The sequence below is a fragment of the Podarcis erhardii genome, assembly GCF_964252035.2.
Source record: "Podarcis erhardii genome assembly, chromosome: 6".
Taxonomy (NCBI): domain Eukaryota; kingdom Metazoa; phylum Chordata; class Lepidosauria; order Squamata; family Lacertidae; genus Podarcis; species Podarcis erhardii.
The window spans coordinates 90412657-90430184 of NC_138510.1; the positions used below are offsets into that span (position 1 = coordinate 90412657).

Below are 17528 nucleotides of genomic sequence, written 5' to 3' on the forward strand. Positions count from 1 at the left end.
GTAATTTGCTGGCATTTGTTCTCATAGAGTTTCAAATATGATTCTGAGGATGCAGTGGCGTAGCGTGGGTTGTCAGCACCCAGGGCAAGGCAAGTAATTTGCGCCCCCTAACCCGTGGATTTTAGCAGGGGGCAGAGAGCTGCAAGTGCGAGCGCGGCCCACCCAGATGTTGCGCCCGGTGCGACCGGCCCCCCCCTGCACCCCCCACGCTACGCCACTGTGAGGATGTCTTTACTTTCAAGCATTTTATGCTTATTTACTCTGAAGTATGCCCCACTGTCTTCAAAAAGGATCGCTTCGTAGGACATGCGTGGTAGACTGCAGTCCTGGTCACATTGTGATCAGCGGGGCTTACTTCCAAGTAAAGATACATAGGACGACGCTCTCAATATATCACCAAGTCCGTTTTCAGAGTCTACTAGGCTCATTCGTCCCAGTCCTCTTCGTCTTCATTGTCTCCTGTCGCAGTTAAGAATTCATATACAACCGCGCAAATTCCCAAGAGCCAGGCAAACACTGTACCGGCAGAGAAGATGCAGAACCCAACCAGACCCAGGAAAAGATAGTCTTGGTCATCAAAATGGATGAAGCATTTATAATTCAGTTGCTCCTGTGCCTCTTCCAGCATCGTCAAGTCATGCACAAAAGCTGGGCTGTAGCAGGTGACGTTGTCAGAGTCTGCAGAGGAAACGCAAGAGGGACAACAAGTCTCGACTTGTGCATAAAAAACATATCAGTTAAGGACATGTCTAGAGGCCTGTGGCCTTGATCTTCTCCAGACCCAGTAAGACACCCTCCACTTCAAACTCCAACCTAACTTGCTTTCATGTCTGTTCCAGTCAAGTGGTATATACATTTCAGGAAACAAAATAAATCAGCATTTATGGTTGTTATCTTTCTACTAAGCATCTAAAATGGCAGGCCAGAATGCTTACTGCCCAATAGACTGATTACTGGACCCATTCTCAGGGGACAGATATTCTTGGAGGGGTAGGCAGAATTCTCCATCACTTTGGGGGAAAAGATTTCTGCATCTGAGGTGGGTTTTCTTGGTAATCCTTCTGAAATAATTGTCTTGGTGAATACTGAATGAAAAGCTATTATTAGTCCATGTTAGTGGGTGAATCCAAGGGTGATTTGGCTATGACAGGGGTCCCCAAACTAACGCCCGTGGGCCGGATAATGCTCGAGGGACTCGTTTATCCGGCCCGTGGCGACCCCCACCGCCCGCTGCCGCCGCCCTCTCTTACTGGTGCTGCGCTGCACGGCTGCCCACTTCCGGATCGGAGCAGCACTGGAAATAGCTTGTGCGCATGCGCAAGCATTATTTCCCTCTCCCCTGGCAGTGGCAAGCCCCCCATTTTGTGGTTTGCCTCGGGTGCCAAAATGTCTTGGGCCAGCCCTGCAGATGGGTCACATTCACCTGGCTATGGGCCTGGTAAAGTCCGGTAAAGTCCAGTCAAGGGCGACTATGGGGCGCTTTCAGGCCGAGGGAGCTGGTGTTTGTCCACAGACAGCTTTCTGGGTCATGTGGCCAGCAGAACTAAACCACTTCTGGTGCAACGGGACACCATGACGGAAACCACAGCGCACGGAAACGGCATTTACCTTCCTGCCACAGTGGTACCTATTTATCTACTTGCACTGGCTTGCTTTCAAACTGCTAGGTTGGCAGGAGCTGGGACAGAGCAACGGGAGCTCACTCCGTCACAGGGATTCGAACCACCAGCCTTCTGATTGAGAAGCCCAAGAGGCTCAGTGGTTTAGACCACAGCACCACCCACATCCCCCATGTACCAAGGATGCTGTAGCATTGGGTTGGCTGGGAGTTGGGCAAGATGACCTAGCCCAACTCCATCTTTGTGGCGATGTGGTCCCTCTGTGCTTCCTTACACAGAACCTCATTTGCCCATTTTGCTACCCATCTCCTAGTTTGGAGAGATCTTTGGGGAGCCGTTGGCAGGAGCCGGGACAGAATAATGGGAACTCACCCTGTCGCGGGGATCTGAACCGCCAACCTTCTGATTGGCAAGTCCAAGAGGCTCAGTCGTTTAGAGCACAGTGCCAGCCGTTTCCCAAGTTGCCCAAACGGTGGTGATGCCATTGGCAGAACTCATGCAGTGTTGGACCACCCAACTCTGGCACCAGAACCACCTAGTTTTATTGGACTTTCACCATTCGCCTAGTGCAGCTCTCAAAGACTGGGAGGGAGACAGGTTGCCTGCCGTGAGCTCACTCTCATACTGTAGAAGACAGCGGTCAAGTGGAGCCGCAAAGTTATCATGATGTGCCATCTTGTGCCACCGGCTGGCATGGAGGAGGGTGTGTCTTATTTCGTTTCCAGAAGGAAAGAGGAGCTCTCGTTGCCAGATAATCTTGCAGCCAGCATTAAAGTTTAACCGCTGCTCTCAAACAAGGCGCAGAGGAATGCAGAGGGACGTGTCTGTTTCACACACCGACAGTGTTGCTCGCTATTTGAAACAGCCGTGGCAAGGCTATAAGGTGAGTTGTGTGACATAAGTGGGAAACAGAACTGCCTTCCCTGACACATAAACAGCCTCCTTCTTTCCCCTTCCCCTTCTCTGAGAGTTACAACGCAGGAATAGAAATATTCTTCTAGAAGCATAGCTTTGTCTCTGCTTAGGATACGGGAAGGGAGGGAAGGATCCAGAAAGGGAGTTGTGTATCGGAATTAATGGAAAAGGGCCTCCGCTTTGGTAAACGCGCGAAGGAAGGATTGAAAGTCCGTATTAGCAGAAATTGAGTGATATTTGTAAAGAAAAAGATCAAAGGAATGTATACAAGAAAGAAAGAAATGATATTATACAGTGTAAACCTGTGTAAAAAAGAATGTTATATCAAACAGTGGAAAGGATTGTGCTGCATACTTTTACTATGTAAATAACTCTGTCTCTTTTTTCTTTTTTAAAATTTGATTTCTTTGTTTCTGATCTTTGTTACTTCTTTATTTCTTTATAAATTTTCTATTTTATATAATTTCTTTTTTTTTTACCTGTTAAGAGATAGTACATAATGTTTGTATAGACATGCAAGCCTTTTAATCAATAAAGAATTGATAATAATAATAATAATAAAAGAAATATTGTAACGTGTAAAAAAAAGAAATTTTGTGAATTGCATGGGTTCCCCCTCCCCCCCAAAAAACTACCATGATAATACGGCAAGCCTTTTAGATGGTTCTTCAACAATAAGAAGCAACAACAGCTGAAAAGAATGGCATCAGCAAAACCGCACATAATAAAGCAAGAAACACTCAGCTCAGAATAGTGGAGAAGCTTGCACACAATATTTTGACTCTGGAATCACAAGAAATTCAGGATAAACAGCACCAGGGCTCTCTGTTGCCTTGATGGCTGATGAGGGGAGAAGGGGGCAAGACGAAATATTTGTGTGTGTTTACTTGACATTTTCAAAGAGCTTCTTATTCTCCCATTGGTACATCGGGTTAAGAACTTAATTCGTTCTGGAGGTCTGTTCTTAACCTGAAACTGTTCTTAACCTGAGGCACCACTTTAGCTAATGGGGCCTCCTGCTGCCCCCACGCCGCCGGAGCACGATTTTGTTCTCATCCTGAAGCAAAGTTCTTAACCTGAGGTACTATTTCTGGGTTAGCGGAGTCTGTAACCTGAAGCATCTGTAACCTGAGGTACCACTGTACTGCCACTTCATTGAAAAGCAAATTATTGCTGTCCCTCCTTGGCTTTGACTGTTATGAGGCAGGGGAGCAAAGTAGTGGTACAAGCCTTTGCTCTAAGCATAGGAATGCAGAGGACTTATTTTTAAAGGCCAAACGCCATAGTTGTCCTGAGTCCACAGACTGCTCACCCTCTCAGCCCAGCAGCTGAGTGAGCACCCTACAGCTCACCTGGAGATGGGAAACCGTCCCCTAGATGTTCAGCATTTCCCACTTACCTGGGATAGTTATGCCACTCTCTTTTATGAAGCTGCACAGTTCCATGAAGGAGCAGTTGCAGAACCAGGGATTCCCGCTTAAGCCCAGGCTTCTCAGGTTGGGCAGGTCCCTGAGGGTAATTGCATCAATGAACGTCAAGCTACAGCGGCTCACATCCAGGTGCCTCAGCCAGGTATTGTTGGCAAAGGAGTCCTTCTCAATCTCCACTAGGCCGGGGTTGTCGGAGAGCTTGAGCACAACCAGGCTGCCGAGCTGGGAAAAGGTCCCAAACGTGATCAAGGTGAGGTTGTTGAAACTGAGGTCCAAGTAGACAAGCTTGATGATGCTCACGAAGGTGAAATCCAGGTCTTGGCCCAAAGCATTGCCACTGCAGTCTAGATAGATTAAGTCGCTGAGGAAGTTCAGCTCCACGGATGGCAAGTAGCTGAGCTGGTTTTGAGCCAGGATCAGCTGCCTGGTGTCCAGAGGGATGGTCGCCGGGAACTCTGCGAGCCTCTTCCCTGTGCAGTTCACGGCCAGATACTCGCAAGTGCACCCCTGGGGACACGACACACCTTCTGCCGTCCTGCCAATTCCTAGGAGCAGCACCACCCACCGCAAGCAGCACCCGACTCCCTTTGCACCCCGATCTTCTCCACTCCATTCTGGGCGGGGAGCCATTTCTTCTCCACACCGATCCTGTGGAGAGCTCAAGGTGCTCTGCTTTCTGCAAACTCTTCGCTCGCCAGGCAAACTGCCAACTGAAGCACCTGGGGCAGAGAGCTCACTTTCTTGAATGTGCAAAACGGCCACTTGCTGTTCTGTATCGTGTTGACTGCCAGTTGACACCTTTATGTCATCCAAGGTTCATCCCTACACAGGTTTTGGGCATGCTTTGTGTGTGTACACAAGAGAGAGTGTACGTCTTCTGTACCTGAGAGTGGCTGGCAATCGCCAAGAAAATTTTAGAGAGACCAAGACTGAGAAGGCAGGCAGGCAGACAGGCCTTGTGTAATGGAGCTTAATTCAGACTTGTAAACTCCCCTCCCATCTTTGAGAGTGCATTACATAAATAAATAAATAGAGGGACGCGGGTGGCACTGTGGGTTAAACCACAGAGCCTAGGACTTGCTGATCAGAAGGTTGGCGGTTCGAATCCCTGCGACGGGGTGAGCTCCCGTTGCTCAGTCCCTGCTCCTACCAACCTAGCAGTTCAAAAGCATGTCAAAGTGCAAGTAGATAAATAGGTACCGCTCCAGCAGGAAGGTAAACGGCGTTTCCGTGTGCTGCTCTGGTTTGCCAGAAGCAGCTTAGTCATGCTGGCCACATGACCCGGAAGCTGTACGCCGGCTCCCTCGGCCAATAAAGCGAGATGAGCGCCGCAACCCCAGAGTCGGTCACGACTGGACCTAATGGTCAGGGGTCCCTTTACCTTTACCTCAGATAAATAAATACAACTCAGGTGCATAGCTGTCAACTTTTCCCCTTTTTAAAAGGGAAATTCCCTTATTCTGAATAGGATTCCTCGCAAGAAAAGGGAAAAGTTGACAGCTATGCCCAGGTGGTTAAGAAAGCCCAACAGAGACTCCATCTCCTCAGAGTATTGTGGAAGAACGATGTCAATCAACATTTGATGATCTCCTTCTACCGGTTCACAATAGAAAGTGTCCTTTCATACTTCATCACGGTGTGGTACACTGGTTGGACATCATCTGATAGGAAGTGCCTAAAGAGGGTGGTGAATACAGCACAAGATATTATGGGCTGTCCCGTGAATCCGCTGGATGAAATAGCGGAAGAATGTTGCCTCAGGAGAGTGAGGAAAATTCTTAGGGATGATTCACACCCTGGCCGGCACTTTCTTGATCTCCTGCCCTCAGGCAGAAGATATGGAAGTATGATTAGTCGCACCAACAGGGTAAAGAATGGCTTCTGTCCGTGGGCTGTTAAGCTGCTGAATGAAAAGATAACAACAGGGCAACTGACTTCCGGGTTTGCTGGGTGTGCGTCAGTAAATGGGGGGAATTAAGACTAAGAGAGCAGAGTGTGTGTGTGGGGGGGGTGCTTGTGTAATCTCACTGTATACAAGTTGTACAAGTGACAACAAAGTATTTCAACTACGTTCTTCATTAAATTATCCTTCCATTGATATATAATTTTATGGTGTTACTCCCCCCAAAAGTGGTGTTGTGAGCCATCCGACCTCGGAAATACATTTATCCCCACAAGGTTTCCACAATTTGGGCCACTAGTGTACAATGGAATGGTCTCGGTGGTGGGGAGCACATTTTTATTCTGATTATGACTTTGTCAAAATAGAATAATAATACATAATAAAACACACACACACACAGCTTTGCAACCTGTATACATCTGCAAGAGCTCTTCTAAGCACCGAATAGGTAACTTCCAATCTTTCTTCATTTTGGGGAGTTTTCTTGTTGAATGAACAGGCTCCCACCCCTTTTCCACCGCTATTGTTAGTATGAGCCCTCTCTCTCTCTTTTAGGAATTTATTGTTTCATTTGGGAGTATGAATGTAGCAGGTACAGTGGTACCTCGGGTTAAGTACTTAATTTGTTCCGGAGGTCTGTTCTTAACCTGAAACTGTTCTTAACCTGAAGCACCGCTTTATCTAATGGGGCCTCCTGCTGCCGCCACGCTGCCGGAGCCCGATTTCTGTTCTCATCCTGAAGCAAAGTTCTTAACCTGAAGCACTATTTCTGGGTTAGTGGAGTCTGTAACTTGAAGCGTCTGTAACTGGAAGCATATGTAACCTGAGGTACCACTGTATTAGGAGAAAGGCACTCGTGATTTGGTTTCAATGCTGCACCCCATTGATTAACAGAATTCTCCCCTCTCCCTCCCCTGCAAGGAACGCCATTTAAATTTGTGCTCTTGTCGTGGGAATGAAATACTGACTTTGGAGCTCTTTTTGACATTTTTTTCCAGCATGGTGGGCAGCTGACCCACATAAAAGATTCCCTTTGTGCAAGCATGTTTGAAGGTCATGTGTGAAGCGCACACAGGGTCCCAGAGACAAATACAACATCTGACCCCACTCCTCTAAATCAATGGCCGCAATTGTCCTTTGCTTGGGGGCCCTTTCAGAAATGTCCTCAGTTCTTATGGAGCAGGTGGGCCACCAGTTATTGGCTATCACACTCCCCACCCCCCAGGAACCTCCTTCCCACTTGACTCCTTTGATGTCTCAGGGGCCAAAACTTGGATTTTCACCCCGGTGTGATGGCCTGGGACTCGGGCTCAGACTCAGAACCAGAGGAGTCTCAGTCTGCACCAGATCCTTTGCCTCAGGCGACATATGAACCAAGTCTGGGGCCTGATCCTGAAGAGCCCCAGTCTGCACAGGTTCCCCTGCAACAAACACCAGCTGGGCTGAGTCAGGAGCCTGAGCCTGTCCTGGCTCCAGATGCGGGGATTCCCTCATTGCCTTCAGCTGGGCCATCACTTACAGCTGCTCCACTACTGGTTGGGTCAGGAGAGGCTGAGGCGGCCCCTGGGTCTAGTAACCCACCGACATCTCCCGAGCTGCAGAGACTGAGGTCTGAGAGAAGGAGAGACCTGAGTACTCGCAGGAGGAGCGTTCGTCTTTGGGCAAGACAGGGAGGTGAGTCACTGGTGGATCAGGACCGGCCGTTACCCCAACAGAGATAAAAGGCTGTCGGAAAGGGCCTCTTGCCATAAGGAAGCTCTAAGGCGTTATCCTAAAATATTAAATCTCCTCCTCAAACACACTCAGACAGACCAAGAAACTCTTACCTCATTCACTTATTCTATGTGTTCACAGAACAACTCCTTTAGTCCAAGATATTACAGAGGGTTAGTCTGTTGCAGCAAAAACAGCTGAGTCTTTTTACATTTTAAACATTGGTTGGGCATTTAGTTAGTTAATATTAATATTAATAATAATAATAATATTCATACCCCGCCCATCTAGCTGGGCTTCCCCAGCCACTCTGGGCGGCTTCCAACCAAATATTAAAATACAGTAATGCATCAAACCCTGAGTGCTCACTGGAAGGACAGATCATGAAGCTGAGGCTCCAATACTTTGGCCACCTCATGAGAAGAGAAGACTCCATGGAAAAGACCCTGATGTTGGGAAAGATGGAGGGCACAAGGAGAAGGGGATGACAGAGGACGAGATGGTTGGACAGTGTTCTCGAAGCTATAAACATGAGTCTGACCAAACTGCGGGAGGCAGTGGAAGACAGGAGTGCCTGGCGTGCTCTGGTCCAGGGGGTCACAAAGAGGCGGACACGACTAAACGACTAAACAACAACAACAATGCATCAAACAAATTCCCAGACATCAACCTTGCATAGGAAGATGTCAGGATCCTTCAGCACCGAATTCCTTGCTAGAACCTGCCTGAGACCCTGTGCCTGACCTTGCCTGGTTTCCTGCCTCGTGTCCTGCCTGCCTGACACCTCGTGGAACCCTGGGATTCGGGACCGGACCTGGACCATGTTGCTTGGGTAAAGCCCTGGGCCCAGCACACCCAGAAGCACCCAGTCTCCCATGTTCTCTACCCTGGCGCTGACACCTGGCAGAGTCATGCCCCGTTCTATACTGCAAGGTTATACTTGTGGACACAAAGGAGGGGGAAAGTGAGACCATCCTCAATAGGTGGGGAAACGTCAGCAAATGGATTTTGCAATGAAACAGAAGGTCTACAAGCCATTGACACTCCTCAGAGCTCCAAAACAGCAGGTCTAAATCATTCTGTATTCCTCCTCGTCCAGTTCCTCGTCCACCTTCATTACGGGGTGATAATATATCACTGTGGCTAGCCCAACCAGCCAGGCCACCAGAGTCCCTCCAAAAAAGATGCAGATGGCCATCAGACCCAAGAAGACGAAATCTTGGAAGTCTAAATGGACAAGGCAGAAGTAGTGGAGCTTCGTTTCGGCCACATTGACTGTCAGACCCTTGAGAAGTTCTGGTTTGTTGCAGGTCATTTCCTCAGAGTCTGGGGAGAGGGAAAAACAAACAAATTTAAGAGGAGTTACAGTCAGCATTTTAATTTGTTAAGTGGTAGATCTATAATAGGAATGTGCCTTAACAGACCAAGGACAAGCAAAAAACGAGTGAAGAACCCTGGAGAGATCGTGAAAGGGAGGAAACTTCTCTGGCTCACAGAAGTCCAGGGCATCTTCAGTTGGGTCAGACATTCATGCTCTAGAGCAGACCTATTCCACCACCACCAGTATATTATGAACAATCTCCACCTTCTCTGACCTTTCTCCACATAAGCTAGATTTAAAGTTTAATATACAGTGGTACCTTGGATCTCAAACGTCTTGGTACTCAAACAACTTGGAACCCAAACACTGCAAACCCGGAAGTAAGTGTTCCGGTATGAGAACTTTTTTCAGAAGCCAAACGTGCTCCATTTTGAGTGTTACGCTTCCGATTTGAGTGCCACACTTCTGTTTTGAGTGTTACGCTGTCTGTTTTTGCTATTTATTTTGCGTTTTCGTTTTTTGTGTAAAACCCAGTTCAGCTACTGATTGATTGTGTGACTGCAGTACATTGTTTATTGTTTTCATTTTATGGATCAATGGTCTCATTAGATAGTAAAATTCCTGTTAAATTGCTGTTTTAGGGGTTGTTTTTAAAAGTCTGGAATGGATTAATCCATTTTGCATTACTTTCTATGGGAAAGCATCCCTTGGTTTTGGAATGCTTTGGTTTTGGAATGGACTTCCAGAGTGGTTTAAGTTTGGGAACCAAGGTACCACTGTATTCCTCTTCTTCATCATCATCATCATCAGCAGCAGCAGCATATCATCATCGTTACTTAGCTGCCCTTCACTCTAAGGTCCCAGGATGAGTTACGACATTAAAACACAATACTTAAAAATCTACACTTCAAGTGTCAAAAGGGGGCGGTGAAGGAAATAGAGCAATATTTGCAGCAAGGATGTTACTTGCCCTAAAATGGAAAGAAGAAGTAGTCCCAGCAAAGGAAGAAGGATACAAAAACTTATGGAACTGCAGAAAGAGGGGGAAGGAAGTCAAGTTTTAAAATGTCAAAAAGATTGTAAAATCAGTGAAATGTATAATGCGGTTCCTTAAATTTATTTTAAATATTTTCTGCATATCCAAAATACAGTGGTGCCTCGCAAGACGAAAAGAATCCGTTCCGCGAGTCTCTTCGTCTAGCAGTTTTTTCGTCTTGCGTAGCAAGCCCATTGACAGATTAGCGGATTAGCGGCTTTTAGCGGCTTTTAGCGGCTTTTAGCGGCTTATCGGCTTAGCGGATAAGCAGATAAGCGGCTTAGCGGCTTAGAAAAAGGGGGGGGAACCCCACAGGAACTCGCAAGACATTTTTGTCTTGCGAAGCAAGCCCATAGGAAATTTGTTTTGCGAAGCACCTCCAAAATGGAAAACCCTTTCGCCTAGCGGGTTTTCCGTCTTGCGAGGCATTCGTCTTGCGGGGCACCACTGTAATTTAATTTGCTCATTTATTCATCTGCTTTAAATATATACTCTTATGAAATGGCAGGTTATTACAATAATCATGCCAATATTCCTATCTGTTTACAATTTATCTTTAAATATTCAATAAACCATTTCCATTCTTTTATAAAAAAGTTTGTTATCTTGATTTCTTATTCTTCCAGCAAATTTTGCCATTTCTGCATATTCCATGAGGTTTTGCATCCATTCTTCCTTTGCTGGGACTTCTGCTTCATTCCATTTTGGGGAGAAAAACATTCTTGCCGCTGTAGTAGCATACATTAATAAATTTCTGCACAGTTTAAGTAGTTCTGTCCCTATAATTCCCAAAAGAAAAGCTTCCGGGTTGTTGTGTTTTTTTTACAAACATTATTTTAATCATCCTTTCAAATTCATTATATATCATTTCCTGGTAAGCTTTAGCCTTCGTACAAGACCACCCCATATGATAAAAAGAACCTTCTTTCTCTTTACATTTCCAACACTTATTTGATTTAGATTTATACATTTTGGCCAATTTACTCGGTGTTAGATACCAGCGATATATCATTTTCATATCATTTATCTCTTAGGTTATAACATGCTGTAAATTTTATATCCCTATTCCACAATCATTCCCAGGCTTCCGTGTCTATATTATGAGCAATATCTATTGTCCAATTTATCACTGAGGATTTTACTTGCTCATCCTTTGTCTCCCATTTCCTCATGCTTATCTTCCTCTTCCTCCTTGGTACCACTTCTCAGGGTGCCTCGTCCCGCGTCCTTGGTGCCTGCGAACAGGAGAAGGCGCCCCACAGAATTCACACCTGGAATATGGTCTCACCTGGATACACAACATCAGCTTTCTTCATCCAGTTGCAAAACTCCAAGAAACTGCAGTCACAATTCCAGGGGTTCCCCTTCAGTCTCAAACTATGAAGGTTGTGCAGATCTTTGAATAATTCACCGCCAACGTACGTCAAGCCGCAGTCGCTCATATCCACAAATCTCAGAAGGGGGTTGCTGTCAAAGGCTTTGTCCTTCACTTCCACCAACAAGGGGTTGCTTGAGAGATTCAGCAGCAGCAGCTTGTTGAGTTGCGAGAAAGTGTAAGGGGTTACAAAGGAGAGTCTATTGAAACTGAGGTCTAGGTACGTCAACTTGACTATACCGGGAAAGGTGAAATCTAGGCCCATTTCTAACAGGTTGTGGCTGCAGTCCAGATAGACCAGTTCGTTCAGATAGCTCATCTCTAATACTGGCAACGTGACGAGTTTGTTGTCAGACAGAATCAACTCCCTGGTGGTCAGCGGAATTGAGCCCGGAACTTTGTCTAAAGCCTTCCTGCTGCAATTCACTGTCTTTTGTTCACAGCTGCACTTTGACGGACAGCTAAGGCCCTTTCCTGTCCATCTTATTACAATGAGAACGGCTATCCACAAGGGTGTGGAAGTACGGAGAGAGGGCAGAAGATGTCCCATCCTATACACTTTAAACGGAAGATGAAGGGTTTCCCTTCAGCACTAAAGGAGAAGTGTTTCCTGTTGCTGGACCAGCTCCCATGTCATCCCAGTTGGTACCAGTTGCCTTTATGACATCACCAGTTTGGCCCACAAATCTGGAGTGATGATGTATCAAGGAGTTACTGCCTAGGTCATATATTTTGTTTTTTTGTTTTTTGTTTTAAAAAATTTGCATTTTCAAAAACAGGAACAAAGAGCATATTTAACCCCCCTCCCCTCCCCCTGTCCCACTTACAACTTCATACCAAATATAGCATGTATACATATACCATATGACTTCCCTTCCATCCTTTTCCTGGTTCCTTTTGCTTTTCTACTGCTCCACGTAATCCACATCTTTTTAATCATCCAGTTTGTTATCTATTAAAAACTCTATGCTAGATTCAGGTAGGTAGCCGTGTTGGTCTGACGCAGTCGAAATATATATATAAAAATAAATAAATTGTCCAGTAGCACCTTAGAGACCAACTAAGTTTGTTCTGGGTATGTGCTGGTCCCAGGGGCTAACCGAGAGGCGAGGTCCGAGTCCAGTCCGAGGTCGATGGTGCAGTATGGAGGCTGTCCGTCAAGGCTGAAGCGGGGTCCAAGGCAAGGAGTCGGGTGAGGTCAGGAACTCTGGCAGAAGAGCAGGACAGGGTGCAGGCAGGAACAGGCTACCAACAATGTTGCTCCCGCAACCTGAGACTGGGGCTGGCTGGCTTTTTATCTGCCCCGAGGCATAGGGCAGCCCCGGTCCACAGGTGACTCGCCTCTCCTGGCCTGGAGGCGAGCACTCCTCCTGCGGGAACTTAGTTCCCTCCGCCTCTCTGCCCTGAGCCTCTGCAGTTCAGGAGAGGCTGGAGGGTTAGTGGACCCAGAGGCAACCTCCTCTTCCCCTGACAGGGCTGAGAGTGGAGCACCTGCAGGCAATGGGTCCTCCATCACCTCAGGGGCCAGAGCAGACTCAGCTGGTGCCTGCACCTGAGGATCCAGCACAGGTGAGGACCCTTCAGGCTCAGGCCCCAGCCCCGGCTCAGCTGGTTCTGGAGGCGGGGACTCCTGTGCAGGCTGAGATTCCTCAGGTTCAGCCTCCGAATCCGAATCCCAGGCCATCACAGGGTACAAGCTTTCATGTGCATGCACACTTCTTTCTCAGGAGTGTAGTAGGAGATGGGTGATTGACTCAATGGGTATGGTAAACCTGTTGACGACTGTTAATGACTGCAGTTTATTACTACTGTAAACTGAAAACTATGGAAATACCTGGTCTTAATAGAGATATTGGATTCCTGCCTTATTACATATGCTAATCATCTGCATACTATCCCTTGCTTTTTCCTATAGGACTAATTGCAGTCATTAACAGTTGTCAATAGGTTTACCATAGCCATTGAGTCAATCACCCATCTCCTACTACCCTTCTGAGAAATACCCCACCCCACCCTCCCACTATATATAAGGGTCTGGTGTCTTCCATTTCAGTGTATCTGAAGAAGTGTGCATGCACACAAAAGCTTATATACCCGGAACAAGCTTAGTTGGTCTCTAAGGTGCTACTGGACATTATATATACTCGAGACCTGCTAAACTATGTACAGTGGTACCTCAAGTTAAGAACTTAATTTGTTCTGGAGGTCCGTTCTTAACCTGAAACTGTTCTTAACCTGAGATACCACTTTAGCTAATTGGGCCTCCTGCTGCCACTGTGCCGCCGTGGCGCAATTTCTGTTCTCATCCTGAAGCAAAGTTCTTAACCTGAGGTACTATTTCTGGGTTAGGGGAGTCTGTAACCTGAAGTGTCTGTAACCTGAAGCGTCTGTAACCTGAGGTACCACTGTATTTGTCTATACTGGTTCTTACAGTATTCAATAAACATTATTCATCCCTCCTTATATTCCTCATCTTCGTTTTCTCTTATCCTATTCGCCAGACCAGCCGGTTCAGCATATTTGAACATTTTACACTGCCATTCTTCCTTGGTGGGTACTAGACTTGTTCTTCACCATTGTGCCAATAAGGCTCTAGGATACGGGTAAAACTGGCTTTATTTCTCTTTGGACATGTCTACACCATAAGCCAATATTGGTCTTATGCAAGTTTACCTAGCAATGCTTCCCACCAAATATCCCAGGAATTCTAACTGGGGTGGGGGGCATGAGGCCATTTCCCAAAGTTCCCTGGGGAGAAGCAAGGACAGTAAAGCTACTTTAAGTCTGTGCTATAGATTTGCCCTTGGAAGGGTAAAAGGGTAGAAGAGTATTGGGAAATGATCTATACTGAATTGAAAAAAATGTTTAAAATACTCCCCCCCAACCCCCCCCCGAGTCCTTTCTATTGGGGATAATTCAGACTGAAGTTCCCAGGTGTCAAAAAAGGTTATTTATGTATGCCACTACTGCGGCCAGTGTTTCGTTAGCCCCAAAATGGAAAACGAGCGAGGTCCCAACTAAAGAAGATTGGCAACTTACCGTATTTTTCGCCCTATAGGACGCACTTTTCCCCCTCCCAAAATGAAGGGGAAATCTGGGTGCGTCCTATGGGGCAAATGCAGGCTTTCGCTGAAGCGTGGAGAGCGAGAGAGGTCGGTGCGCACCGACCTCTGTCGCTCTCCAGGCTTCAGGAAGACATCCGCAGCCTAGGCAGCCCTGCGAGAGTTCCCGCAGGGCTGTCTAGGCTGCGGATAGTAGCATGCTTCCCGGAGCGTCGGGCGGTCTGAAAGCAGAATGCCCGGCGCTTCGGGAACACATCCGCAGCCTAGGCAGCCCTGCAGGAGTTCCCCGCAGGGCTCCCCACGCTGCGGATAGCAGCCTGCCACCCGGTGGCGGGGCGCCCTGAAGCAGAGTGCCCCGCACACCAGACAGACATCCGCAGCGTGGGGAGCCCTGCAGGAGTTCCTCGCCGGGCTCCCCACGCTGTGGATAGCAGCCGGCCGCCCAGCGGGCAGGGCACCCTGAAGCAGAGCGCCCTGCGCGCCGGACAGACATCTGCAGCGTGGGGAGCCCTGCAGGAGTTCCCCACAGGGCTCCCCACGCTGTGGATAGCAGCCAGCCGCCCAGCGGGCAGGGCACCCTGAAGCAGAGCGCCCTGCGCGCCGGGCAGACATCCGCAGAGTGGGGAGCCCTGCAGGAGTTCCCCACAGGGCTCCCCACGCTACGGATAGCAGCCTGCCGCCCGGCGCGCAGGGCACCCTGAAGCAGAGTGCCCCTCGCGCCGGGCAGACATCGGCCAGCCCCACATGCTCGGGGGACAGCAGGGAGGCGCAGCGCCGCCATCCCACTGTTCCTCGACCTGGTTCGGTTTCCCCCACCTGCTTTTGGGGGGGAAATAAAGGGAAAAAAATTTCCTTTATTTCCCCCCCCCAAAAAAAACTAGGTGCGTCCTATGGGACGGAGCGTCCTATGGGACGAAAAATACGGTAAGTTGACAGACTATGCACAGCTTGCAGACTTAACATATGGAATAAGAGAAGAACATACGTTTAGAGAAGATTGGAAAATGTTTATTGAATATATGGGAAATAATTGTGAATAGCTGAAAACGCTGGCAGCATTGAGATAAATTCAACAGTTCTGATGGATGTAATGATGGAATGACAGCATCTTAAAAAGCAGAGCTATCACCTTGCTGACAAAGGTCCGTATAGTTAAAGCTATGGTTTTCTCAGTGGTGATGTATGGAAGTGAGAGCTGGACCATAAAGAAGGCTGATCGCTAAAGAATTGATGCTTTTGAATTATCGTGCTGGAGGAGACTCTTGAGAGTCCCATGGACTGCAAGAAGATCAAACACATCCATTCTTAAGGAAATTAGCCCTGAGTGCTCACTGGAAGGACAGATCGTGAAGCTGAGGCTCCAGTACTTTGGCCACCTCATGAGAAGAGAAGACTCCTTGGGAAAGACCCTGATGTTGGGAAAGATGGAGGGCACAAGGAGAAGTGGACGATAGAGGACGAGATGGTTGGACAGTGTTCTCGAAGCTACGAACATGAGTTTGACCAAACTGTGGGAGGCAGTGGAAGACGGGAGTGCCTGGCGTGCTCTGGTCCATGGGGTCACGAAGAGTCGGACACGACTAAACGACTAAACAACAACAAAATGATGGAATACTGAATGGATATAGTTTCTGTAAAATATGCAGGAATTTATGATATGTAAAATGAACCATGGAAAGAGAAGAAGGGAAGTCACTGATATCGTATGGATGCAAAATGGCTTCTCCCTGCCCTGCCTAGAGGAGGAAGGGGGCTGGGCTGAGCTGGCTGAGCGCCATTTTAAACAGGGGCTGGGGCTGAGGGGTGGTACTACTTGCCCCCTTCGCCTCTTCTTCCAGCTCTGCCCCCCAGTGCTGCTTCACTGGCCCACCACAAGGTCTGAGGGACAGTGGACCGGCCCGCGGCTAAAAGAATTTGCTGGAGTTTAGCTTGCCCTTTGGGTGGGGTGGGGGCCTGCAGTGGCCCTTGGCCCAGTAGGTTCTTTGGCAAAATGAGTATGTTTAGCCTAGCAACTGTTGTTAGGAAGGAAACAGCTTTGAAAAGGTAAAGTGACCCCTGACCATTCGGTCCCGTTGTGGCCGACTCTGGAGTTGTGGCGCTCACCTCGCTTTATTGGCCGAGGGAGCTGGCGTACAGCTTCCGGATCATGTGGCCAGCATGACTAAGCTGCTTCTGGCAAACCAGAGCAGCGCACGGAAACGCCGTTTACCTTCCTTCCAGAGTGGTACCTATTTATCTACTTGCACATTGATGTGCTTTCGAACTGCTATGTTGGCAGGAGCAGGGACCGAGCAATGGGAGCTCACTCCATCACGGGGATTCTAACCACCAACCTTCTGAGTGGCAAGTCCTAGGCTCTGTGGTTTAACCCACAGCGCCACCTGCGTCCCAGTAGGTTCTTTGGCAAAATGAGTACGTTTAGCCTAGCAACCGTTGTTAGGGAGGAAACAACTTTAAGTAACTGCTATTGGAGAAGAGCCCTCTGTCACTTCATTGTGACATGGGGCTGACAAAAGAGATGCTGCCGACACAGGTGCGGGAAGGAGCCCTCCCCTCCCGGTCCCTAGGCACCAGGTAAGAAGTCCCAATGCCTCTCTCCGGCATCTCTGAGACAGCGTCTCCATAATTGCTCAGCAGGAATGACGAGTGAGGACAAGAAGCAGTTTGAGATCTCGAACCTCGGCAAAGTAGCCGCTCATGTCCCCGACCTCATAGTTTATGGTGATTTCTCCCAGGAAGTGCCTTTCATTGAGAGCTTTGATGGCGTGTTGCTCTTTGTGGACATTTCAGGTAGGCAAGGGGAGATCGGCGTTGGGAGGGAGGGACGGGAGCAGATTTCGGAGGCACTTCAAAGAAAGAAAGGAAGAGAGTTGAGGGACTTCAAATTGTTGTCCTGATGGGTAAAGGATGCGCAAGTCCCTCCATACTGAAAATAAACCCAGCTTCTCAGGCGTTCATATTGCTTCATGCCACCCCAAACTCCTCAGCAGGGCGAGAATCCAGGGGTCCCAGTGCTTACGCAGAGTTTGGAAATGCAGCAAAGTGGAGACTGTGGTGTCTTTATGACATATGGGTTATTTACACAGATATACAACCTGAGCCTGATGGGGAGGAGTTCAAAGCGTTGCACCCCGAGAGGGTCTCTCGCTTCTCT

At 48.0% G+C, this 17528-nt stretch overlaps 3 protein-coding genes across 5 annotated transcripts in view; 1 reads left to right on the plus strand and 2 right to left on the minus strand.

The window, feature by feature from the left end:
- Nucleotides 1-267: 267 nt before the first annotated feature.
- On the minus strand, nt 268-4594 carry LOC309344258 (leucine-rich repeat-containing protein 52-like; the record flags this gene model as incomplete). Its single annotated transcript, XM_081866508.1, has 2 exons — nt 268-714; nt 3934-4594. The coding sequence occupies 2 exons, from the start codon at nt 4592-4594 to the stop codon at nt 425-427; spliced, it is 951 nt and encodes a 316-aa protein (XP_081722634.1). The 3' UTR covers nt 268-424.
- Nucleotides 4595-8643: 4049 nt separating this feature from the next.
- Nucleotides 8644-11955, minus strand: LOC309343918 (leucine-rich repeat-containing protein 52-like). Its single transcript, XM_081866146.1, has 2 exons — nt 11226-11955; nt 8644-8906 (listed from the first exon to the last, which is right to left on the minus strand). Exons 1-2 carry the CDS (start codon nt 11860-11862, stop codon nt 8650-8652), a joined length of 894 nt encoding a protein of 297 aa, XP_081722272.1. The 5' UTR covers nt 11863-11955; the 3' UTR covers nt 8644-8649.
- Nucleotides 11956-16892: 4937 nt separating this feature from the next.
- ADCY10 (adenylate cyclase 10) overlaps nt 16893-17528 on the plus strand; it is a 69777-nt gene continuing 69141 nt past the window's right edge. For 2 of the 3 annotated variants that reach the window (XM_081865633.1, XM_081865635.1), the window contains exon 1: nt 16893-17164. In XM_081865633.1, coding sequence (XP_081721759.1) covers nt 17014-17164 — 151 coding nt within the window. In that variant the 5' untranslated portion in view covers nt 16893-17013. The remainder of the gene's footprint in view (nt 17165-17528) is intronic. The other variant, XM_081865634.1, reaches the window with a different exon arrangement.